Genomic DNA, 26,872 nt, shown 5'->3' on the forward strand with positions numbered 1-26,872 from the left:
ATGAGGAGCCACAGCCTGGACAGACCTCTCCTATGGTCACCTATAAACAGATTTAAATTTTGCTTCACTGCAACAACCAAAATTGGGGTTTTTTTACTCTATTTTGTTGGAATTTTTTTGGATGGTTTTCTTTCTTAGGAAGAAAGAAGAGAGGGGATTCAGCCACATCTGAAAACAAAACATCCTTTCTGAGTCCTGCTTTCCCCCTCTTCATCTCGGAGCAGACAAAGGGAATATTTATCACTTTTATAAACATTCCCCACTACAAACAAACGCAGCCATGAGCAGCACAGGCAGCTTGGGGAGAGGAGCTGTCAGCAGTGAGAAATCCCTGGAAACCATCGAGCCTCACTTTTCCTATTGGGATTCTTGGAGAAACCCTGGCAGGAGCAGCCACAGATGAATTCCAGAATTTTCCACAAGTTCCCAAGGGACATCTGGGACATGAACCTGCAGAGCATTCCCAAAGAAGCTTCAAGGATATGTGGGTTTAATTCTCAGCTAAAATCACTTTTTAAGGCAGAATCTTTGGTGTTTTCTAATCTGTTCCTATTTATGTGTTGAGGATTTTCATTTTCATGGAATTGTTAAGGGTGGAAAAGACCTTTAAGTTCATCGGGACCAACACCACCACCATGGTCACCACCCACCACATGCCCAAGTGCCACATCCATGGGACTTCTGGGCACTTCCAGGGATGGAGACTCCACCACTGCCCTGGACAAACCATTCCAATGCTGGACAACCCTTTCCATGAAGGAATTCTTCCTGATTCCAACCTAAGCTTCTCCTGGTGCAACTTTAAGAACATCTCCTCTCATCCTGCCCCTTGTTCCCTGGGAGACGAGACAGATTCCACAGCAGGAGGGATTCCCATTAGGAATTCTGGAATTCAAAATTGTTTTCTGGTGCCCAGCTCCACCCTCAGACCTCTCCTCACAAACAGGGATGAATTTCCTCGTTGTAGCCCCAGCAAGGGAAGGGTGGATGGATTAACCATCCCAAAACCCCAAAAAAGCAGGAAAAAAACCATTCCAGAACAATGGAAATAAAGCTGTAAAGCATCACCTCCCCCTGCCTCAGCCCCAGTTGTGTGGAACAGCTTTGAAGATTTGGCTGCACATCCAGTTTTTAATGTGACACCTCAGCACAGGCCTAAATCTACACAGAAATCCCAAACTCAGGGAACTAATTAAAAATTCCAACATGGAAAATTGTGATAACAGCCTGAACAATCTGAAGAGAAATGAAAAGAAAGGAAGAAGGCACTTTTCAATTAATCCTCCTCCCAAACCCCTCATTTCCTACAGCATTCCCTGCACAGACTCCAACCCTTTCCAAAGGAATATCCAGTGAAATTATCATGGCAACCACATGGATGTCTCTGCTTGGGAAAAAACATGGGGAAAACACACCTTAGGTAGTGAACTGTTGGCTCCAAGAGCAGAGCAAAGCACAGCAATCAACACCTCCCTTCCACAAAAAGGCAATGGATTCAAGGAAACAGCCAGGGAAGATCAGGAAAAGCAACTTCTGCCTGAATTTAACAGTCAGTTAAGTGCAGAAAAATCTTAATTAACATCTCTGGGGGGGAAGCACAAAGAAATTCCATTTGTGTTTTCCCACCAGGCTCCCCAGACATTATTTTCCCTGCAGGTTGATCCCTCTTGAACAGCAAATTCCAAAGCCTTGGAGGGTCTGTGGGCTCAGCCTCCTGCTCTGCTGTCATTTCCAGAGTTAATTTTGCCATGTGATGAACAGAGCAAAGAGGAAATCTGCTGTCACTTTTCACCACGCTCCAATGAAAGCCACGTGCTCCAGGAACTGTTAATCCCAACAGGCAGGAAAAGCCTCAAAGCTTTGGCATTTCCAACAAGTGCAAGAGGAGTGAGTTTGAACAACAATCCTGTTGTGATGCAAATAATTCAGTATTCTTAATTCGTGTGCAATAATTCATTAAAAAAAATTAAAATCCCAAAGAAATGAGGTAGGAAGTGGCCTCTGGAGATGATCTAGCCCAATGTCCTTCCTCAAACCATGGCCTACCAGAACTGGGCTGCAGCCAGGTGGATTCTGATGTCTCCAGGGATGGTGACAACCTCTTCCTGTGCTCAGTCATCCCCAAAATTCCTCAGAGCCAGGGAAGCAAAGTCAGGGCACAGCTGAGTGAGTTTCAGGATGCCATATTTATGGTTTTTTAAGTTAGGCAAATTAATTGCTGCTAAAAACAACTCTGAAAATCCCAGTCCCCCCGTTCTTAGGGAAGGGTTTCCAGGATTTTGGCAGGATTTGGGAATACCTCAGGAAGTGTTCCAGGCTGGACAGGGCTTGGAGCAGCCTGGGATGTGGAAGGTCCCTGGAATGGGATGAGCTTTAAGGCCCTTCCCTCCCAGAGCAGGCTGGGATCCCATGGGATAACCACACCAAGAAACCAACCCAGACTCATGATCCTACAGAGACAGGAATCCACTGGCTCTGAGTTTTACATCTCTACAGGTGTCTCCAAACCTCCAAAACAGCCTGAAGATGAATAATTTGAATAATAAATCTCAACACCACTCAAGGAGCACAGGCTAATGAGCACAGGCTGTAACATCCACCTACTGCTGCCTTTTTACCCTGAAATACTGATTGCTGAAAGACTGAAAGTAAAAATCCCATCAACATAGAGGGCTTATGGTTATCATTACATTGATTAGTTGTTTTAATTTGAGATTTTTGGATGGGATTCCCTGTTCCAGCACATAAAATTTTCCATTGAAAGCAGATTTTGTCATTCTTTGCATGAGATACAGTGGTTAGTGTTAACATGCAACCAAAAATTTTATGCAGGCAAATAAACTGACTTCCTTTTCTTTGGGCTGCCTTCCAAAGCCCTGGTTTTAATATCTAATGTACAATAGTCCCAGAACACTGCTTTATATTAAAAGCATGAGCCAGAAATGTCCTCAGAGAACACTCCTGAGGTCAGGATTTTTCATTTGTTATCCAGGCCTCCATACCTAGATGGAAATATGGAATCACCTACAGCACATTTCATGTCTGCAGAGGAAAACACTTCAGGAACAGCATTTAGCACGTCCCACTGAATGGTGTGAACACACTGGGAAGGATTTAGTCACTTCATTCCTCCCAGGAACAACAACTGCAAGGATATTTGGACTTTCTCCTCAAAGAAGTGAGCGTGGTAAAAATACAAAATTACAGCACAAAGCTGCAGGAGCGGAATCCATGGGGGTGGACAGAAAGCAGGGTTAGGTGGGATTTTGGGATGGAATTGTTCCCTGTGAGGGTGGGGAGGTTCCCAGAGAAGCTGTGGCTGCCTCTCAACCCCTGGAAATGCCCAAGGCCAGGCTGGAATAACCTGGGACAGTGGAAAGTGACCCTGCCCATGGCAGGGGTGGAATTAGATGAACTTCAAGTCCTTTCCACCCAAACCACTGCAGGATTCCACATTGTCAGCACCTCAGCAAAGCCAGGCAGCCAAATTAAAATTCACCTAGGAAACCAAGAGGGATTTATCTCTGTGGGGGAGGTTTGGGCTGTACCTGAGCCACTGTAGGAGGAGGATGAGGGGGTTCTCCTGGAGAAGCTCTTCACAGCCAGGCTCTGGCCTCGCTGCTTCCTCCTCCAGGCTGTCCTGCACTTGGAGTCGATGCTCTGCTTGATGCGGTACCAGTCCGACTCTGTGATGCCAAACTTGTAAAACAGGTGGCCTGCAATGATGGGAAAAGGAGAGAATTGTAAAAATACAGCAGAATATACCACAGAAATACCTTAGAAATGTACCTTAGAAATGCCATGGAATAGGACAGACATTGTGAGAGAGAGATGGAAATAGGAACAAGTTTAAAAGGATGGCCTTACAGAAAAGACTGGATACTCTGGAGAAATAAAACTATGAAAAATGCATTGCAGCAGGACTCATGAGGGGCAATTTGGGTTTAAGGCATTTGCAGTATGGTGTGGCAAAAGCTGATAGGCCAAGAAACACTTATAGTGTATTGTAATTAGGAAATATTTGACTTCTAATTGTGATGGTGAAAATGATCCCATCTGTATTGTCTCACACTTCTCATGACACTGAAAATGGAATAAAAGTTTTGAAAACACCTCTCAGTTGCCCCATCTCTGGGACAGAAAAGGGCTTAATCTGACAATAATAATCAACACCAACCTGTATTTTCCAGAAACACAGAGAGGACACAGCCAGTCCCACACACCAGGCTCTGCACCTGTGCAAAGAGCCCCAAAGCTGAGCAGTGACAGGACTTCAACAAAACTTATTCCAAAAAGTCAGTAATTGTTCACCTGCACAGTTCTGGATGCTAAAATGCCAGCAGTGCATGGAATTTTATCTCCTGCCCTGGGGCCTGTGGAAGCTGCACTGTTACAAACCAGGAGGAGGATCCAGCACTCCAGAGCCAAAGCTGGAGCAAGGATTATTCCTCACTGACAGTACCCCTCAGTAAGTCTGTGACTGTACAAAACTGCCTCCTGCTGAAGAAAGAAACTGCAGAAAAATCCATATAAAGAAAAAAAAACCTGACTCTTTTCAAAATTGATCCAAATCCAGTAAAAAACACAGCCCAAAATGAGGATCCTCTGCACAGCTGCTCCAGAATTCAGGCACTTTAAGAGCCTCAGGATGAACTTTGCAGCCCCTGGTGCTGAGTTGCCAAAGTGTTCCATAAACACGGTGAGGAGTGGCTTTAAAACTGGGAATTTAACTGGGAATGTTGTGCACTGTCAGCTTGAATTATTGCACACTTTCACCATTTCATTGGAGCTGCTGAGGGGTTTGGATTTTCCTAAAGCACCAACACTGGAGAGCAAAAAACTCCAAGCCCCCACAGCTGCAGAATGAAAAAAAAAAAACAACCTGAAAAATTCAATATTTGCCAATCTAAAAAAGAGGGAGATGGATTTTTATATGGACAGGACAAGGGGAATGGCTTTAAACTGACAAAGAAAGGGGTAGGTGGGATATTGGGAAGGGATTTTCCCTGTGAGGGTGGAGAGGGGCTGGGACGGAATTCCCAGAGCAGCTGTGGCTGCCCCTGGATCCCTGGCAGTGCCCAAGGCCAGGCTGGAGCACCCTGGGACAGGGCAGGAGTCTCTGCCCATGGCAGGGATGGAATTAAATGAACTTTAAGGTCCTTCCCACCCAAACCACTGCAGGATTCTCTGATTTAAACCCCCTAAATTCAACCAGAGCTCTCTGAACATTTAATATGTTTATACTCTAAACCTTCTGTGCTTCAAAATTCAGAGGTGAAACAGTGAACAAGCCAAGGCTGCCAGAGATGCTTTTACTCCACAGGGCAAAGCTTCAAGAATCTCTAAAATTCTCATTTTCCTTTCCCTACCCTGCACAGTAAAATAATCTTTTCCACTTTTCCACTTACTGGGCTTTCCATCTTCCTCTCAGATGGGCTCCTAATCCTGTGAAGGACTTGCTTAAGCTGTTGTATATAGAACCTAAAGAACAGGATATGGGGCTGCTCCTGCAAGACAAATGATTTGAAGCCTGGAGCCACAAAATTCCAGGTTTGCACAAACTAAAAGCTCCACAGTTTCCTCTGCATTACAAATGAGCCCAGAGTCCTCAAAGCCTGAAATCTGCAGGCTCTAACAGAGCCAAGTGGAAAACTGGATCTCTTGTGGCATCATTTTTTAAAATAAAATTTATTTTTTCAATGCTTTAATTATTTTTTGTAGGAGCAATTTGAGATAAAGGAGAGAACACACAGGAAGAAAACACTGGACTCCAAAATCTACTTCAAAAGTGCTTTGAAGTCCCCCAAGATTTCTCACTTTTAACTGACAGCAAGAACTAAGAGAACTTTACAACCCTGGGTGGTGTCTCCAAACTGGGAAAGGAGGAAAATGGGCTGGAATTCCAATTTGCTGCTGTGCAAGTTTCCTTTCCATGGGTGTCAGCAAAAGCAGAGAACATTGTGGATTAACCCCTGAGCCCACAGCTCAGCCTCAGCCATTCCCAGAGCAAGAAATGCCCAGCAGTGTTTGCAGGGGTGCCCAATAAACCCAGAATGTCTGAGCTCCTGCCCCAGCCCCAGCAGCCCCACAGGAAACACCAGCACAGGCTCGGGGTGGGTCTGGAGGAAAGAAGTCCATATTTCACTGATAACTGCATTTTAGTGACTTTCCTGGGGTGTTGGTGGCTGGGCTGAGACACAGAAAATCCCAGGGAAAAGCTGCCTGGCTGGGAGCTGGAGCTATTCCAGAGTCATCATGGGATGTTCCAGGGTGCCACTGGATTTAATCCGTGGGATGTTCCAGGATATTGCAGGGTGCTCCTGGATTTAATCTGTGGGATATTCCAGGATATTCAGGGTGCCACTGGATTTAATCCATGGGATGTTTGAGGATATTCCAGGACTCCACTGGATTTAATCCATGGGATGTTCCAGGGTGCCACTGGATTTAATCCATGGGATGTTTGAGGACATTCCAGGGTGCCACTGGATTGAATCCATGGGATGTTCCAGGACTCCACTGGATTGAATCCATGGGATGCTTCAGGACTCCATTGGTTTAATCTGTGGGATGTTCCAGGACTCCACTGGATTTAATCCATAGCATATTCCAGGGTGCCACTCAACTCAAAGGGAAATAAAAGTGATATTAATTACTCAGGACAGGAGTCTCAGGTGCAGTGAGTCCATGGGATGTTCCAGGGTGCCACTGGATTTAATCCATGGCATATTCCAGAACTCCACTGGATTTAATCCATGGGATGTTCCAGGGTGCCACTCAACTCAAAGGGAAATAAAAGTGATATTAATTACTCAGGACAGGAGTCTCAGGTGCAGTGTGAGGAACAGGCTGAGCACCAGAGCTGGGACACAAAACATCCCCAAAAGTGCTTGATTGAGGGAAGGAAGGAAAACACCTTCAGAAGACTGAAAGGGAGAAGGTTTAGATGGGATTTTGGGAAAGAATTCCTGGCTGTGAGGGTGGGCAGGCCTTGGCACAGGTGCCCAGAGAAGCTGTGGTGTCCCTGGATCCCTGGAAGTGCCCAAGGCCAGGCTGGAATAACCTGGCACACTGGAAGGTTGGGATTGAACAAATTTTAAATCCCTTCATCCCAACCCATTCCATGATTCTCCCTCCTGCTCATTAATCAGTGTGCTAAGGAATGGCCAGGAAATGCTGGCAGACACCACCAGCCCCACAGAGGGAACAGCTCCAGAGGAAACCATGGAAAACAGACACCAGCCTCACCAGGACAGGGGCAGACAGGAGGATTTTAGGCTACAGAGCCCCAAACCATCAGGAACAGATTTTCCAAGCCAGGCATCCTCATTTCTTTCCCTTAATTCATGAAATTCCCAGCTGCTGTCAGGGTGGCAAGCTGCTCCAGACAAGCAGTGCTGTTTGCAGAGATTTTTACCTCAACTGCAGACCTGGTCATGTGCAAACCAGGCCTGAAAAATTAACTCAAAAGCACAAAGCTAATTGATAAAAACCCAAAATTAATTTCAGATGTAAAATCTGTGCAGTCGCTGTCACAATCTAAAATGTTGTTTTACAACCAGGTCCTTAGCAAGACATTTCCTACCAGGAAAAATCTCAACCTAAAGGCACTGGAGGAGTTTTTAAACAGATAAAAAGTTCCCATTGGCATTAAAAGCATGATTTACCTGCAGAAGAGAGAGAAATCCCCCAAATATGTGCACACAATAGCAGAAGTGGAGCGTGCTGACTGCTCCCTACCCACAAATGATTCCAGGCAGGAGAGCTCCCAGCTGCCTCATTCCCAGCACATCCCACACCCAACCCAGTCAGAAATCAGGATATTGGAGATGAGACCTCTCACTTGGAGAAATCCAGAGGAGAGAAAAGACAGGAATGCTCCAGGGAGAAGGGATTGGAGGGGTTTTTGGATCATTTACTCTCAAAAGCTGCATCAAACGCTGACATTTTACACAGCACAGCATCCACGAGCCACAGAAGAGCACAGAAAAAATCCAGGCAGGAATATAAATCAGCACTTGGACCAAAAGACAATGATTTGGAAGATGGGTGCCCATAAAAGAAGAGTAAAGTACAGGATTTAGATGATTTAAGACTGGCTGAGTGTGTTTTTAGTGATCTTTTCATGAATGGTGCCTCAAAAAAAAGAGATGTCCTTGTTTTAAAACAATAAAAACCCAAAGTTTGCTTTTTTGGGAGGAGGAATCTCATTTCCTGAAGGAAGCTTTCCATAAAAAACACACCAGAGACTTACAAATAATTCAGTGATTTCATAAATTGCAGGAGTTGGGGTGATTTATACAGACAGAGAGATCCTGGCTGCAGCTTGGGAGACAAAAAGGGCTGCAAAGAGAATTCAGGGAGCCACAGGGGAGAAAAGGGGAAATCAAGGATCAACATTCCAATCTCAGCAAGGAAAAGCTCAGGAAGAAAGCAAAAATCAGGAAAATTCAAGTCAGCTTTAAAAGGCAACAGGTGCAGCAGGGATCAGAGACAGGGAGACAGCTGGGGGAGTCCAATTAAAATTAAAAAGAGCAACATAAGCAGCTCTGAAATAAATCTTTCTGTGGTTCTTAAAGGAAATAAAAACTAGGAAATGCAAATGAAAAAATAAAGGCTTGGGAATACAAAGGAAAAAAAGATTTTATGTGGTACAAACACAGAGGTGGTGTCTGAAATGATTCAACACTTCCAAATTTTTGGAGGATCTGCTGTACAAAATAATGAGAGAAAGGGTTGGAGTTCCCTGAAAACCAAGATTAATTATAAACTAAGAAAATTCCAGGAAAACCATGTTCCTGGGGACGTAATCCTCTCTTTCTGAAAGGTCAGAAGTCAAGAACAAAAGACAAAACAATCCCCACAATCTGTAAAGAAATCAAATTAAGAACAAATTGAGGAGGAAGAGATCAAAACCAGACATGAAATATTCCATCCTCATCCCACATTCAGAACCAGCTCCTAAAATTCAAACTCCGTGGCAGGAGTTTCATTGCACACTCTGAGTTTCTGCTGCTTCCCATTCTCCAGGAATCACAGATTTCCTTGGAAAATTCGAAGGTAAATCAGTATTTTTATGGACTTGGCAGAGTTAGGCTGAGGTGGCCCAGAAATTCCTGCTGGTTTTGGTGCATTTGGGGAAGTGCAGCACAGAATCCAACAGCCACATGTATAAAATACAAATATATTTCTATTAAATACAGAATCCAAGCAGATTTGGGTCACTGCCCCTCCACTTTCCAACTCCCTCTAATTTTTAAAACCTAAAGAAAAGCATTAGGATGGGGAATTTATCTTAAAGTGATCGACAGAATCCTTTTAAATTGACAGGAACATGATGGATCCTTCATGAAAAAAAGCTCCTGCCTGCTCAGAGAGGAGAAGGGGCTGATTTTTGGGGCTTTGGCTCCCAAAATTCATTTTTTCTCAGCAGGGTCATACATTTGGAGTCTTTTTGATTAAACCAAGAGCACATGACAGCAAAATCTGCTGCTCTAAACACGGAGGGAGCAGAGGAAAAGCTGAAGCACCTCTGGAATTCCCCCTTGAGCCTTCAGGCTTTGATTCTCCAAAGCCCCTGCAGGGCTTGCCCTGCCCATATTGAAATCATTGCAAAGCAGGAATTGTTTATTCCTCTGACAGCTGGGGGATGATCTCCACAGCTGAGAGGCACTTCCCCCTGCTCACTTTGGGATGTTTAGGTTTGGGATGCACGAGGGGAGGGATGCCAGAGCCTTGCAGGCTCCTCCAGTGTCACACGCCTGGAAAATCCATCCTGGCACCAAAAAATCCCTTTCCAGGACATTGCTGTGATCCACAACGTCCAAAAAGAGACAGGAGGAGCTGCTGGGAACTTGGGGAGAGGGAGGAGGGAAGCAAACTCAGCTACCAAGTCATTACTCTGCTCATCAATATTTATTTAGGATACTTATCTGAATAGTTCATCTTTAACAAGTCACAGATTCAGATGAGACATGAAAATTTAAGTTATTTTAAATGCTTTTGTTCTTCAAATGAAAAGAACTCTAATGGAAGTTTTAAAAATGGAAGATTAATATTAATTGGGATCTAGAGTCTCCAAATTCCACCAAGGGATCCTGTTCCAGAGCAGGAGAGCTCCTCCACTCAGTCACACCTCAGCACCTCTCTGCAAAAGCAGCCAGGCTATTTTTACCTATTTTACAGTGAACAGAACCTGGTTTATTCTGATTTATGGAAGGAGCATCAGCATTCAAATATTGCCATCTAGTGGGGTGTCAAATTCCCAGTGTGGCAGGAAAAGATGGATTTTTATCTGCTCTGGGTTTGCTCCATGCCAGCTCCCCACAGGACACAGCAAGTGCCCTGAAAGATTCTGGAGCTGCAGGAGCAGGGAATGGGGGCAGGTGAATTAATTCATCCCTGCAGAATTAACTAATCCCTGCAGGAACAGAGTATTTGTGAAGTTCCTGGAATTCCACATGTTACAGAATTCCCAGAGAGATCCTTCAATCTCTTTCCTGATGGTGACAGAACATCCACAGCTGTTTAATAACCTGAGTACAATTATTATAAATTAATCAAACAACCCCTACAAGCAAATAATTCTGGACCAAACAGAGGGTTTATAATCTGAAAAGAGAAAACTCTTCCTGTTCTCTGCTCCAGGTCCCACGTTACACCAGAGTGATGACACTGGACAAATGGCATTTGGTTCTAGTTTTTTCCATCATTTAAAAAAAAATTTCCTATTTTATCGCCCATTTTTAAAAGCAAAGACAACAGCTGCAGCTTCCCAAAGAGCCCATCTTCAAACCTGCCTTTTTCTTCTTTATGCAGCCCTGAAAGAGCCCTCCCAGGCAGGAAAGCTGTGCCCAGCTCAGGCCTGTGCTCAGCAGTGCAGACCTGCACGCTTCAGCACGTACTCGAACCAGGGCTGGCCAAAAGGGACAAGCACTGAGGGATGCATGGATGGAAGGAGTGTGCAGACAGATGGTCCAAGTGACCTCATACGTTCATTTTCTGGTTTCTGGAGAGCCCAGCACTCACCAGTGCCTGACAGCACATCTCACACGGTGCAGTTACACACAGCAGTGGGGACTGACAGCTCCACCACGGCTTTGCCAAGAATGGAAAATTGAATTTCTCACTTGTCTAACGCAAGGACAACAAGAGAAGCGAGGAAGAGAGAGAAAACACACAATTTATTTTCTTTCCCCAAAATTGCTGCCTTTTTTTTTTCAGTTTATTAACAGGGCCTGGCCAGGAAAATAATTGAAATCAAGAGAAGTGCCCAGGAAAGAAGCAAACTGCAGGCAGCAGCGAGTTCCAGCTGAAAGCAAGGCCAGCACTGATGCCATGGATGAGAACTGTGGTGCTGAGATAAACTCAATGGGTTCTCCCATTATCTTCTTGCCTGGCCTCAAACGAGGTTATCAGTGCCCTGCATGTGGCAGCATTTAATTGATTCACAAAGCAGCAGCTCCGTGGAGCTGGAGCCAGGCTCGTGCAGCTCTGAGGGACACAACGCGGGAGAGCAGCAGCAGCACGAGGCCAACAGAAATTAAAGCTCTTCGGAGAGGAGAAAAGCCCAACTGAAAGGATTTCTTTCACTTCTTGCTTTTTAAAGATGTGCTGAACTCTCAGACTTTGCTCCTGAGGAGGAGAGAGCTCCAGAGCTCTGCAGCCTCTGCCTGGCTTTGTCCCCAGCAGGTGACACCACTCGTGGCCTTCCCAACCAAGGCAGCCCAGGGGGAGCAGAGCCCCTGGCAAGGCTCAGAGCCAGGCTGTGAGCAGCACAGAGCTCAGCAGGACCTGCCCAACTCCCCCAATCTGCCACCAACTGGGCAAAGTCAACCCTTCCACCTCAAATGAAACCTGTCCTCCCCCTGAGCCATGCTGGGGAGCAGGAGTGTCCCACAGGGTGATCTGAGCAACCTGGAGCAGGCAGGGCTGGAAAGGGCAGATCCCAGTCCCTTCCAAAGCAAACAGTTCCAGGGTGCTGGGATAACACCCCAGGAACAGCCTGCAGTCACTCCTTATTTCCCAAGAACTACAGCCCGTGGTATTTAACACTGGGAGAAGAAAATGTTGGCAAAAAGCATTTCCAGGGACCACAGGATTAGCTCATCCAGCAGACACAAACCACAGGACTCCTGTTCAGGCTACCAGGGCTGGGAAGAGGAGTTCTTATCCTATAGCCTGAGGAGCCCTGAGCTGGGGCCAGCACTCAGGGATCCTCAGGAAATTGCTGGGTTGAGCTCTGCCACTGCCCCAAACCTCCAGAGCGTGGTGGCTGATTCCTGAGGGAGCTGGGGAGGCACTGGACCAACAATTACCAAGATCCCAATCACAGAAATCACCACTTGCTGCTGCTGCTGAAATGTTAAAGACATGGGACAAAATGCCAGCTTGGATCATTTTTCCTCAGGCTCTCCAGCAGTCTCCAGATGGAATCCAAGGCTTGGATGCACCTCTACCACTGCTGATGTTCAGCACTGTGGCATGTTGGTGTGACACTGCTAAACCATGGGATGTTATTCAATACTCTGACAGCCAGGGACTTGTGGGTTATTCAGAAATGAGACACAAGAAGCTCAAAATTATAAACAGGAAATGAAAGGAAGACAAAATATGCCAAAAAAGCATACAAATAATAAGAAGGAAATAAGAAAAGAAAGGAAAAATTGGTAGAGTTAATAAAAATGCAGTAATAAAAAAGGCTTTTAGAAGTGAGAAGGTGAAAGAATAGAAAACATTGATGACATTCTGTATTTATAGTGCATGTCCTCAGTAACTGCAATGTTTGTTTAGAGCACCTGAAGGAGACAGAAGCTGGCAAGGGATGATTTCCAGGGGTCTGGAGGGACAGGACACAAGGGATGGCCTCCCACTGCCAGGGACAGGGTTAGGTGGCATTTTGAGAAGGAATCATTCCCTGGGAAGGGTGAAGAGCCTGGAAAGGATTCCCAGAGCAGCTGTGGCTGCCTCTGCATCCCTGGCAGTGCTCAAGACCAGGGTGGACAGGGCTTGGAGCAGTCTGGGACAGTAAAAGGTGTCCCTGCCATGGCAGGGGGTGGCACTGGATCTTTAAAATATAAATACAAATAATATAAATTACAAACATAAATAATAACTATAACTATAAATATAAAGTGATTGGTGCACACAGCCCAAACCACTCCAGGATTCCACCATAAACATCTTAAAAAACAGCACCAGCCTGGAGTGTCCCACAAAACAGCCTCTGGTGAGAAACATCTGAGCTCAGCTCATCCATGAGAACTTCCTGCCCTTCCTGCAGTATTTCCAAGCAGGATAATCCCCAAGAAGGACAGAAATGTGATCTATTTGCTGTTTATGCTGCTGTTATTAAGCTCAGGCTCCCTGTGACAAGCTGGAGCAGCAGTGCTGAGCTCCCCACACGTTCTCCACGCCACCAGTGGCAGCTCCAAGCTCCAAACCTGCCTGGGCTGTGGGCAGCAATATTTCTATTTCTCTTTCTCTCTCCATACATAAACTCATCCCACTGACATCAATTCCACAGCCAAATGTGGTTCCTATTAAGCAGCCGTGTGTGGGCTGCAGCTCCAGAGCTGGTGTGTGGATTTTTGGGAAGCAGAGCCAGTGTTTAATTCCATTTGGCCTCTGCTGAGGACACAAGTCCTTTCAGAGTGTATTAACATCTCTTTCAACTCCTGCAGTAGGAGAAGTGCTCCCATCCCTACTGCAAGAAATGTTTTATATAACAGGAGCACCAAGCTTTGATGAGGGATTTCTGCCTGTGCTGGGTTTTTGTGTCTTTAAAAGTGAAGTTAGTTGGCATTTGAAGAAGAAAATGCATCATTCAGAGTTAAAAATCAGATTTTATCATTAGGTATTCTCAGCTAACACTGTGGTTTATGGTATTTAAAAGGCAGGGATGCATTCTGGATGAAATTAAAGGGAAATGGGAAAATTCACTCTCTGTGAGAGTGGAAACAGATGGGAAAATTCACCCAAATTTTTCAGCACAGTTTTCTCCCCCCTGTGAGCACTGGAGGGTTTGGGTGGGGGATTTAAGTTTTTCAGTTGTTTTTTTCTCAGCAACAATCCTGTCCCTAACAAGAGAGTTATTTCCATGTGCATAAATCATTCCCTGAGCACCAGATGCTGTCTGGAGCCAAAATAAGAATTTTTGGGTCCAATAACACAAGGGCACAGGTTCCCCTTAATGCAATTCATTAACTTGGATCTCCTTCCTCCACCCAACCAGAAATTCTGCATTAAATGTGCAGGTTCTGATCTTCCATCCTCTTGGAATAATTAACCAGAACTGACAAATAAGTGGGAAAGTGATTGGTGAGAGTCTGCAAAAACCCATGTGCAGAGCAAGGGGCTTGCACAGAAATAATACACAAAGTTACACACAATAATATATAAAATATGTGTATATATAAATATCTATTATAAGTAACTAATCTTATTTTGTTTTCATGTAGTTACTTTGATTATTTTGAAGAATAAGAACTGCTGATAAATTTTCTTTTTTGAGCTTCAGAAATCCCCTCTCCATTTTTTCCAGCACGCCATGGAAAATCATCTTTTCTATTACACCATTTCTTATAACTGCAAAATTCTGAATTTGGGAATCTGTTTTTTCCAACTCACTCGTGGAAATTGCTGTACAATCTCCAAAGAGCTAAACCTGTATTTTCTGTTAGGCAAAGAAAATTACAACTGAGGATGTTCTTGGATTGTATTTCACCAGCAGAAGTCTCCATTTTTAGCAGGGCTGAGGTAATGAGCTATTTAATGACAGAGATTGTGTTTAAATCATTCTGGTTTCTTGCCCAAAAGCTCTCCTCAATACCACTGCCACCCCACAAGCAAATTCCTACCACAAGTGAAAATTGAGACTTCCAAAGATAAACTTTCCTCTCCTCTTGTGGTAAGCCTTGTGCAGAGCATCAAGAATTTTTAATAAACACACATCTCTTCATTTTCTATACTTTCTGCATATTACACAAAATACTTTCTCTATTAAATACAGATTTACTTGGTGTTTTTGTTATAGGGAAAAAAAAAAGGATAGAATATCTTTCCACTGACAAACTGCAAGAAACTTGAAACGAAAGGAAAAATAAAATCTTTTCTATTTCCTTGGGCTCCTCTGGCTGTGATTGGCATAGGCCAGGCTGATGACATTGGATTTTTCATTTCTGCTCAAATTAAGTCATCAAAGCATCATCTGCTCAGAGCAGAAGCAAATCCCACTGTGGGGACCAGCACTGAGGGGGTTCCCATGCCAGGGACACTCGGCTTTGGGGTGATTTTCTGGGAGAACACCTCAGGGATGAAAAGCAGATGTGTGTGGACTGGGAAAGGGGATTTGGGATGGCAGGGATGGAATCATGGCACACACAACCTCTGAGCGTGGGCACAATCCCATCCTCAAGAGCTGAGTGCTCCACATTCCTCACCAGGCTGCTGAATCCAACTCCACTCCCACTTAATTACTCCCAGTGATGACACATGAGGTTATTAAGTGAAATCATCATTCCTGGACCACTGTTCTCACTGCTACATTTGCTGCTCCATCAAGTTCGTGTGTGTTTTCTTTGCTGGTTGCCACAGGATTCTTTGTCCTTGCTGGTAGCAAATCAACATTTCACTGCCCAAACCAGACTTCTCTGGCCAGATCCACACAGGGTCTATTTTTTTCCAGAAATCCCTAGTTTTTTATGGCCTGGCTCCCAAAAGAAAACAACACAGCAGCCAACAGCAGGAAGGAATGAAGTTGTTTCAGATACCTGGATCCCAAACCGTGCTCATGCCACCAAAGTCAGACACTGATGGCTGCTCATGATCCCCTGCTCTCACATGTGTGCCATTCCAGACCTTCTCCAGCTGCAGGGATCACTTCCATAATCCAGTATTTTCATGGTCAGAATGCCTCACAGAAATGACATAATCCCCAGCTTGAGCACTTGGTCACATGGACACATTCCTTCCCCATGCTCACATTGGCAAACATCTCATCTTCCTCCACAACCAGTTACAAACTGACCCATGTGATTTGTGCTCTCAGATTTGAGGGATGGGAAAAGAACTGCCTGGGAATTGCTTTAACACTGGCACAAGATCCATTTCTTAGTATTTCTAATAGTTTTTAACAAAAATCTATGTTTTAAAAGCAACATCACTGACACTGATGAGATCAGCAGACAAGAAGGCTTTGGAGATCAGCATTAATTTGAATTACCATCTCTCTTAAAAATATATATTTAATGTGTTTGTAAAAGAAGCCTGAAGTCTTCTACTTCAGGTAAATAATGAAGCAAAAATTGCCCTAATGCAGCCACCTGAGCAGGTTAGATTTGGTTTTCAATTTCCCCAAAAATAGCTTGAAAACCACTGGAAACAGCAGCAGATAAGAGGAACGTGATTCCTGCCATCACCAAACACCATCCACATTCCCTTCCCTGTAGCCATCCCATGGGCACTTCTCTAAACACCACCCCAAATAATCCCTTGCTGACCTGCTCCTAAGCCTTACCTGGAGTTTCAAATTGCCAATTCCATACAAAACTCACCAGTAGAACAAATTATTCCCATTCCAGATCCACTGGTGACTACACAAAACATGACTATAAAGAAGCTGGTAACAACCAGACCTCCTGGTTTATTAGAACCCCATTCAAGGATCACTCCTGGGCTGGCCCAACACCCCAACAATCCCAGCCTGTCCCTGGGAGCGCTGTCCAAACACTCCTGGAGCTCTGGCAGCCTCAGGGCCGTGCCCATTCCCTGATTCCAGTGCTCAACCAGCACCTGGCAGAAGAAGCTTCTCCCAAAATCCTGGTTATGCTAGTTTCTTGGAAATAAAGCACAGGGAACAGACTTGGCTGTCCTCAATGTATTCACTAGAAGTCGCCACAGCAGAACACGATGCTCACGTCCAGATTCCTCTTTTCATTTCAAACCAGTGGCTGTGCCTTTGTTCTATACAAAACCACATTTGATTCCTTTTAAATTAACAAATATCATGCCTTTAACACAAATAGTATCAGTTCACAGCTCCGTAACAGCTTCAGTAATCCAAAGACTGGTGCATATGGAGCAGACAGAAATCCAACAGCATCCTGCCATTCCTGCTGTGAATCCAGATTTTATGATCCTGAGATTGCCAAATTTTCCCATCACAATCTCAGCGAGTCTTTTGAAAAAAGAGACATAAATGGGAAGTCAAAAACTACGGTTCGAGACCACGCTGGTCTGAGCACTTGAACAGTACTGAAATTTGTGTTACTAATTATTTCTGCAATATTTACTACACTCACAGCTGGCAGCTGTAAAGATGTCAGAATTCAGAATAAAAAACTGAGGAATTTCTGGTGAATACCCACCAACTGAAGTAAACCAGCCCTTCAGGATTTCTTCCTAAAAACCCTAAGCCTTCTTCATAAACAAAATCCACCAGAACACCCCACCACACATCAAACCCACTCTTAAAATCTCATTTAACACATCCGTTCCTGCCTTATCCACGCGCCAAACCCCCACGTTTCACTCACAGCGAATCCCGTAGATCATGAGAGGATCCAGCTGCTTCTTGCCGTGCTTGCCCTGGCCCGAGAGGTTGGAGATGGCCTGGATCTCCCTGTGGAAGAGGTAATCCAGCAGGGTGAGGGCCATCTTCTCGGCCGTGCGGCAGTTGGTGCTGATGTGCAGCATGTCGGCGGGCGTGATGGGGCAGCGCACCCGCATCTCGGGGTTGTTCTCGTCGCCCAGCCACGTCCCGTTGGGGTAATCCTCTGAAACACACATGGGCAAAGGCTGAGCAAGGAGGCAGGCTCAGGGCACAGCCAGGATTTTGATGGGTTGCATCATTTCCCCCACTTTGCTTCCTGGTGTCCATGAGCTTTCCCAGGGATCGCGATGGCGGCCACTGAGAGAAAGAATCCCAAATTCACCCCAGCAGTGACCAAAAGTTATTGCTGTTCATGTTCTGATCTACACAGCAAGTGGTGCAGGCAGCCCAGGTGTCCAGCCTGCTCTCAGAGATCTCTTTTATTGAGAAACCACTCCAGACCCAGTGGAGACCCACTCCAGACCCTTCTTATCCCCTAAAAACAAAGGTTACTGCAACTCTGGGATATTCTCAAAGCACAGCAAATTTCAAGCAGTCAGCAGCTTTGAAACTTGTTTTTCCCCAAACCCATGAGATTAAAGCAAGGCTAAGCAAGATTATAGATTTAGGAAATTATAATCAATAGTGAACACTAACCTGCTTAATCTTTTAAAAGGAGTACATCAAGCAATGACAATAATTTAGGGTGTAACCAGAGATCCCAAACATAATTTGGGTTTTTCTCATATTTACTGACTATATTATTTTCTAAATAATAGTTTCCCAAGGAACAGGCCCAGCAGAAGGATAATTACTCAATCACCAATCATCCTCCATCAGTACCGTCAGTACTACAGCTATACCTACCTACACACACACTCAATATATTAAGAAGCTTTTTTATTTCTTTCCCAGTTTCTCAGTGGGAAAAAAAAAATACTAGGGATTTAATTAAATAAATTAATTAAATTCAAAGGAATCTTAGGCCCTCACTTCAATTAACCTGTGCAGACAATGCCAAAAGTTGATGAATTCAAGACTAACCAGAAACTGGAACAGAGCTCAGGACCAACCCCACCTCAAGTGGAGGGTGGAACACACAGCCAAGGATGAGTCTCCCATGCCAGACATAAACCAAACCTCCAGAATTCCTCACACTGCTAATAGGAGCTGGGTGGGAAACACTCCAGCAATATTTCAGTGTCCACTGACATGGACCATTTGGATTTGATTTCCATGTTTGCTCAACTGTGGAGTAAAACAAGGTTTGCTGACTGAGGGGTCACTCAGCCCTTCCACAGAGAGCTTTACAGTAATTTATTGTGAACAGTGTTCAGTTACAATTACATTAATGACTTTTCTTCCATGAAGTGATCTTAGAGCAGGGTTTTGTGATATAGACAAAGTCCCCAGCTCCTGGTTTCCATAACCCTTCCAGTCCCCAAAGGAGGTGACAGAGCTCAGGTCAAACAGCGTTTCCTTTTCACACCGAGCAGCACCCACAGCTTGCAGCATCTGGATTTCCATATCCTGCCCTAGGGTTTATCAGACTACAAGCCAGAAGAACTCAATAAAACAGAACATAAAAGCAACTCCAAACACTCCAAACTGCTTTTCCAGCACGACCTTTGGGTTGAGTCACCCCACATGTCAGGGCCGAGTTCGCAGCGCTGAGTAACGACAGGATGAGGCAAACGTTGGGTTGTGCAATCCTGATTTATCACTGCGAGCAGCAGATTATCAGCACGAGCACAGCCACACAACCAGGGAATGGCTTGGGCTGGAAGAGATCTTAAAATTCATCCTATCCCACCCCTGCCATGGCAGGGACACCTCCCACTGTGCCAGGCTGCTCCCAGCCCTGTCCAGCCTGGCCCTGGGCACTGCCAGGGATGCAGGGGCAGCCACAGCTGCTCTGGGCACCCTGTGCCTCCCCACCCTCACAGGGAAGGATTTCTTCCTTATGTTCAGTAACTTGCAAGGAAAACTATTTATTGTTGACATATGTAGCAACTCATCCCTCAAATTTTTCTCCTGCTGAAATCAGAACTTCATGCCCTGTCCTGAATATATTTTTATACACTTGCAAATTGTTTGTATTTTTTTGACTTAATTTGATCCTTTCTTTTTTATCCTCAGCCAGGATAGGTCACACTGGCTGCTTTCTGCTCCCAGTACCAGGTGCCATCTGAAAAATAAAGTGGTTTGGATGAGCTGTGCCTTGTTTTGCATGCCACTGTGTCTGGCCTCACCACAAGTCTGGTTACCATTATCAGGGAAAACAACAGGCTGTTCCTCAAGATAAATGGACTGGGTTAGAAAAATTTGGGCAGATCTGGCGAAGCAAAAACATCTCTGGATCAATGTGTACGTTTTTCAAAGAAATTCTAGGAAGCCTGAATAAATTATCCTCCAGCCTATCACAGCCTTACTGCCTTACAGCTCACAGGATTGCTGTTGGATATAGGAATTTTTACTCCTTATGGAACACCTTTTGCCTGCAGACTTTTTTAACAAATGTTGTTAACCTACATGAACCAAAGATTCTGTTCAATTTGCAAAATCCTCTCTTTTTTTTCTGCTGGCACAGAGTCCAGAACATACTGTTTTTACCACATGCAACTGTTCTTTTATTGCTCCCAGCCTGGAAAAAAAGACATTATCTTGTTATTCTGACCTATGACCACAATCCCCCCACTAAATTATCTCTTGCATTTTCCTCCTCCTTTCAAACAGAAAGGGAATTTATTTTATAACCATTTTGCATTAAGCATGACTGAAGTTAACCATGAATCCACTGCAGCTCTGTGAGGACACAAAAGCTGAGTTATTCCTTATTTTAGATCAAAATCATTCCTGCCAGGCTGCCAACACATCTGGCACTTTGCAGGGAGCAAACACAGGACTGGCACCCAAAAATCTGGTGGAAAGAGGAAATCCAGGGCCAGTTCTGAGTGAGGCACAAACACCCTGAGCTCTGGTGTGGGGTGGAGGAGAATGGATAAGGAAGGAGAAAACAGATTGGGAATTGGATGGAAATCCCCTCTGAGCAATTAAATACATCAACACAATTGACTAAATCTGGATCACTGCAGTCTCCCAGCACCCAAATATCCTTCAATGCACGTGGAATAGTTCTTTAGGTGCATTATCAGCATTTAGAGGTGAGATCTGGGTGGAATCTGGAGGGGGTGGGTTGTTTAGTGCATGCACTGTAAAAGCCAGACTCCACCCCCCAGCACTGCACAGCCATACCCTGATGCTGCTGCTCCTCAAAGACTTCCAAAAACTCAGCCAGTGTGAGCTGGGGAGGAAGAGAACACTCCAAGAACACCCCTCCCTTCAGCTCAGTGAAGCACAACTGCTCACACTCACCTGGAGCTCAGCTCATCACACACATTCTCATTCTGCCCTGGTTTTCTCTCTTTAATTAACTGAGGAAGAACTTCATTCCCTGGAGGGTGCAGAGCCCTGGCACAGCTGCCCAGGGACAATGTGGGGTGTCCCTCTCTGGAGACATCCCAAACCCACCTGGATGTGTCCCTGCCAGGGACTGGGTGATCTCCAGAGCTCCCTTCCAACCATTCCCTGATTCTGTGAATTTTCCTGAGGACCCTGCTGCCCTTTCAGGGAAAGGAGCTTCCTTGCCCTTTTTTACACCAAATATCAGATCACCACAGAAGTGGCTCCTGATCATTTCTCCTCCCAGTGCAGAAAGCCCTGCCAGCTTTATCCAAGCTCCTCTCTGCACTCACAGTCCCATTCCCCCCACACCAATTTCTAGTTCCTCTCCATTGTTCTTTTTGCAACATCACAAAATTTGCCTTTATCTCCATTCTGCTGAACCCAGTTTGCTTCCCAGTGCTGGTTTTGACTCTTTTTTGCTGCATTTCTTTTCTCTCCCAGCACAGCTGACCATCCATCCCTGTGTGGGGACGTGCTGAGGGCTGCCACGCAAACGAGGAATTCTCTGGGAACAGGAGGAGCCAGTGTGGGGTCAGCAGCAAAAAAAGCCCTGTCAAGGGAACAAAAACCAGACAGGGCCTGCTCTGGATGTGCTCTCCCACCCAGGGAAGTGACAGACACTGAGCTGTTCCATTTTTCCATTGGGATAGGCTCCCCTGGTCTGACATGAGCCTGAAAGCAAAGCCAGGCTCTGCTCTAGCCCCAGGAGCTGTCAGTCATTCCTTTAAAACTAAAGAAAACAAAAGGGAACACCTGCCCACAGAAATACTGGAATTAACATGTTCCATCACTCCAAGAAGTTGTGTTTATTTTACTCTCAAGGCTGGGTGCAAAGTTGGCAGTGGCAGCAAAAGACTGATAGGTGCAGAGAGGCAGAAAGATTAATTCATCTTTAAAAAATTAAAATAAACCCCAAAAAAACAAATCCTAACTTAGAAAAATAAACCTCCATTTCTAGAGAAATTAAATAATGTTTTGGCTGATGTATAGAAGATTCAACATCAGCATCATGTGGAGGGTTGGAACGAGATGAGCTTCAAGGTCTCTTCCAAGCCAAACCATTCCATGATTCTGTGATCTTTTAATGAGCTCCTGTCAATTAGCAGAAGTTCACAGGGCAGTGATTAATTGGCAGAGACTCCAAAGCACTGACTTTATTAATTAAAAATCATTAAGTCTGTGGAAGAGAGGGACAACCAGGCTGTAACTTCATCTCCAGATGCAGCAGTGGGATTGAAAGCTGTGCTAAAAGAAAGGTTAAAGAGCTTTAAAGTCACATTCAGCAAAACCTCCTCCAGCACAAAATGCAGCTCAGACACTGGGAATTCTGCCTGAGGAACAACACACACGGCCTGGCCACAGAGCTGGAGTTTTTCACTGGACTGTTCTTGTGGGGGGGAAAGAAAGGTTTCATTTCCTTGTGAATATCAAAGAAAAATCAGAATCATGGAATGGTTTGGGTGGGAAGGGACATTGGAGATTATCCAGTTCCAGCCTTGACACCTTCCACCATCCCAGGGTGCTCCAAGCCCCATCCAACCTGGCCTGGGACACACTGAGCAGCCACAGTAAATCACATTTACTGATTTTTTGTGACTCTTCTCTGGGAGATCCATTCTGGGGGCTCTCCAACCTCCCAGGAAGGAATTCCTTCCCAGTATCCCACCTAACCCTGCCCTGTTTCAGTTCAAACCCAGAAGAATCTCGTGCTCCAGGTAAATATTCCAGAGCACACAAAGGATATGGCTGAAGGAGACACAGTCCCAGCTCACTCCCTGTGGATCCAGGACCAGGGGATATTTTGGGAACAGCCCCTGCACTCACAGGTTCTTCAGCCTCAGCACAACACCACTGAGGTCACTTGTTTGTTGAGAATAAGGCTCAGTTTTGGTGAAATCCAAGAGAGATTCCCTTACTTTATGACTCATGGAAGGATGCGATCAGATAAAAAGTTCAGATAAAAAAAGATCCAGAAAAAATTCAGAAAATTAAAACCCATCGACTCAAAGAGCTTTTTAAAACCTTGGAAAATGTGTTTCATGTCAGAAAATCAGATTTCTAATGTGGATTTTGCCCTTTTTTCTTTGTTTAATATATCTTTGTTATAGCTGGGTGGAGGTGGGCCAGCACTAACTCCAAATATCCCTGTGGCAGACACCTGCAAGAAACTTGTTCATCTGCTGGCTCCCAATAATTGGGAAAAAAAACCCCCAAAGCAATTCAATTATTATAATTTTCTTTGGCTGTCACAAGTCCTCATCAGTGTCTCCACATCAGCAGCACATCATTGTGTTTTAGGGTACAAAAGGTTCACTCCTGCTCTGCTCCAGCTCCTCTCACTGTCTGTGCCAGTCCTGAGGAGCTTGGCAGGAAACAGCTCCAAGTGCTCATCCCACGGGTGAGATCTGAGCCTGCCTGAGCTGGAAAATCCTGTGCACAGATAAGTCTGGGACACAGAGCTGCTTGGATTCCCATTTGGAAAGCAAATCCTGAGTGCTGGTTAATGCTGCCATTATCAAATGACTGCTTCAGATGCCAAGTTGAGGAGACAAGACGTGACTGAGGAGTGTTCTCTGGAATAAACATCAGTCATCCCTTAATTAACACCCAGTCTCCCCTTATCTGCTCCAAAAATACATGGTCACATTTCCAGCTTGAGAAACGGGAGGGACAGGACACAGGGAATGGTTTCACTCCAGGGTTAGATGGGATATTGGGAAGGAATTCCTCCCTGGGAGTGGGGGGAGGCCCTGGAATGGATTTCCCAGAAGCTGAGGCTGCCCCATCCCTGGCAGTGTCCAAGGCCAGGCTGGACAGGGCTTGGAGCAGCCTGGGACAGTGGAAGGTGTCAGGGGTGGCACTGGATGGGTTTAAGGTCCCTTCCCATCCAAACCATTCCATGATTCCATGTCTTCTATGGAGGCCCAAAGAATTGATTCACAAATGAAGTTCTGTGCAAGGAGGACACTAAAGACCAGCTGCAGCATTCAGAATCTTCAGAACTTTAAAAATGCACAAGAACTCTGCAAAGCACAGGAAAAGAGTCTCAAAAGAACTGAACAGAGCAAACTTTTCCTTCTCTTACCACCCTGAAGGTGCAAGGGCAGTGTGTGAAAAATGAAAAGGAAAATAACATTGGGCCATCACATCCATCCTATGCAGCCACTAGAAATAAACCATGACAAAAGAAACCTTTATAAAATAAACCACTATAAAAGAAATGCCCTCATGTTTAGTGTGCAACACTTAATGGCTCTCCTGCTCCAAAAGTGTATCAGTGAAGCTAAAAAAGCTCTTCCCATGCTCTTTGTTCTGCACATAACACTAAACTGTACAAAGCTCACTGTTTTTAAGCCTAATTAGAATGCTCACAATTAAATAAATGCACTGCTGTGTTTGAAGTGAGAAGATGCTGCACTCCAAAACTCCCAGTAAGAACACAAGCGTGCCAAAATTAACTGGATTTTAAAAAACACACGGGTTGAAGTCACAGTGTTCAGTCAGCAAAAAAAACCAGCCTTGTTCTACAGCATTACTGGAACTGGGCTCCAAGCTTCTGAATCATTATTTTTCAGGGATAGAAAGGCAGTAACACTGATTTTACAGTTAATCACAATTACATGAAAGCCAGCAGAGAGCAAAGAGTGCCTTTGTAGAAATCCATTCCCTAAATGCTGGAAATGTCCACAGCTCAATTTCAGACAAACCCAACTCTAAGCACAGGTCAGTTGTGCTTTCCAGAGCCAGGATGACAGAGTGGAGCTGTCCTGAACAGCTGGTGTCTGGTCTCAGTCCTGGGCTGGGATCTCATCCAGGTTTTACCTCTGCACACCTCAGAGTCACCTGGAATTCTGCCCCAGCTGATGAAAGCCAAGGGCTGCTGTGACTTGGCCTCTCCCTGCACACCAGCCCTGTTATTCTGCATCTCTTCCTTTATTAATAATTGAATTTGTGCCACCCTGCAGGTGAAGTCACTTAGCAATTCCCTCCTGTGCAAGGGCAGGTGGAGGGGGGTCACTGATCTGATCCTCAAAGCATTCATCAATCTCAGAGATTTTGAATGGATGAGTGTTCCAGAGGTCTGAGGGAAATCAGATGTGCAGACATTAATGGATTAGGTGTTTCTTCAGAATTTACATGCACATCAATGGGTCACACATCATGTTTGTCTGTGCAAATCTGTGCCAGACCAAAGCAGAAAGGGAATTACACAACAAACACCCTCCTGATGCTGGCAGCTTTCTCCTGGCACAGCTGACAGAACAGTAAAAATTCTGGAATCACTGAGGCTGGGAAAAAAACTCCAGGATCAGAGTCCAAGCTGTGCCCAGTCCCCACCTTGTCCCCAGCCCTGAGCACCGAGTGCCACCTCAGGAATTCCTGGGACACCTCCAGGGATGGGCACTCCAGCCCTCCTTGGGCAGTTCCAATTCCTGAGCTCCCTTTCCATGGGGAAATTCCTGCTGCTGTCCACCCTGAGCTGCCCTGGCCCAGCCTGAGGCCATTCCCTCTGCTCCTGTCCCTGTTCCCTGGAGCAGAGCCCGACCCCGTGGCCAGACTCTTGTATTCCCTAAGGTGCATCCTTTAAAGGCCTTTTAACAAATCCCTCCTTTATTCCTTTAACACTGTCCAGCCTCTGTCTAGGCAGCCTCTCAGGGCATCACTGGTTTCTCAAGACACCTTAGGGCTCTGCGGCCTCACACAACGAGGCCTTCAGGATGTGAGGCCTAACACAACACCAGGACTGTGCTAAATTATCAGACCTAAGGAATTACAAGTATGCACACCACGAGTACTGAGCATACATGAAATATACATTAAAAAAAAGGCAAAATCTTCCCTTGGCAACCCACGTACCTTCGGAGTTGAGGGTGATGAGGGTGACGTTGTTGCCGATGCTCTGGCTGCCCACCTGGCCGCTGTTGGACACCGAGTCGCTGGCCTCGGAGCCGCTCTCGCCGTCCTCGTTGTGGCTGTCGTCGTGCCCGGGCACCTTCACCACGATGGTGTTCTGCCGGCGGCCCGGCACCGCGCTGCGGGCAAGGAACACGGGTCACCTTGAGGGAACAGCCCTCAGCAGGAACGGGAGCATGGAACACCCAAATTCCAGTGGCAGGTCAGCTCATGGCCTTGCACGTCTTTGTGAGGGCCAGCACTGGTCTCATCCAGACAACAGCCCTCGGCAGGAACATGAGTATGGATTAACCAAATTCCAATGTCCTTTGGTTCAGCTCATGGCCCTGCACGTCATTGTGAGGGCCAACACCGGTCACCTTGAGGGAACAGCCCTCAGCAGGAACGGGAGCATGGAACACCCAAATTCCAGTGGCAGGTCAGCTCATGGCCTTGCATGTCATTGTGAGGGCCAATACAGGTCACCTTGAGGGAACAGCCCTCAGAAGGAACGTGAACATGGAATATCCCAATTCCAGAGTTACCGAGTTCAGCTCATGGCCCTGCACATTATTGTGAGGGCCAACACAGGTCACCAAAGGTTGTGAGGACCAACACAGGTCAAGGATTATCCAAATTCCACCAAATTCAGCTCATGGCCCTGCATGGCATTGTGAGGGTCAACACAGGTCACCTCAAGAGAACAGCCCCTCAGAAGGAACATGAACTTCCATGGAATATCCAAATTCCAGAGTTACCGAGTTCAGCTCATGGCCCTGCACATTGTGGTGATGTCACCTCAGAGAACAGCCCCTCTGCACAAATGTGAGCATGGAATATCCAAATTCCAATGTCCTTTGGTTCAGCTCATGGCCCTGCACATCGTTGTGAGGGCCAAATAAATGTGTTGTATAAAATGGACTC

General features: G+C 45.5%; 1 protein-coding gene across 2 annotated transcripts in view; it reads right to left on the minus strand.

Moving 5' to 3' along the window:
- Positions 1 to 26,872, minus strand: part of LOC120496276 (BTG3 associated nuclear protein) — a 101,181-nt gene that overhangs the window by 57,362 nt on the left and 16,947 nt on the right. For both annotated transcript variants that reach the window (XM_039696562.1, XM_039696563.1), the window contains exons 5-7: positions 25,913 to 26,088; positions 17,535 to 17,774; positions 3,549 to 3,716 (exon numbers count right to left, since the gene is read on the minus strand). In XM_039696562.1, the coding sequence (XP_039552496.1) occupies positions 3,549 to 3,716; positions 17,535 to 17,774; positions 25,913 to 26,088 (584 nt within the window). The remainder of the gene's footprint in view (positions 1 to 3,548; positions 3,717 to 17,534; positions 17,775 to 25,912; positions 26,089 to 26,872) is intronic.

This window comes from Passer montanus, unplaced genomic scaffold (genome assembly GCF_014805655.1).
Source record: "Passer montanus isolate IOZ18808 unplaced genomic scaffold, ASM1480565v1 scaffold98, whole genome shotgun sequence".
NCBI classification, from domain to species: Eukaryota; Metazoa; Chordata; class Aves; order Passeriformes; family Passeridae; genus Passer; species Passer montanus.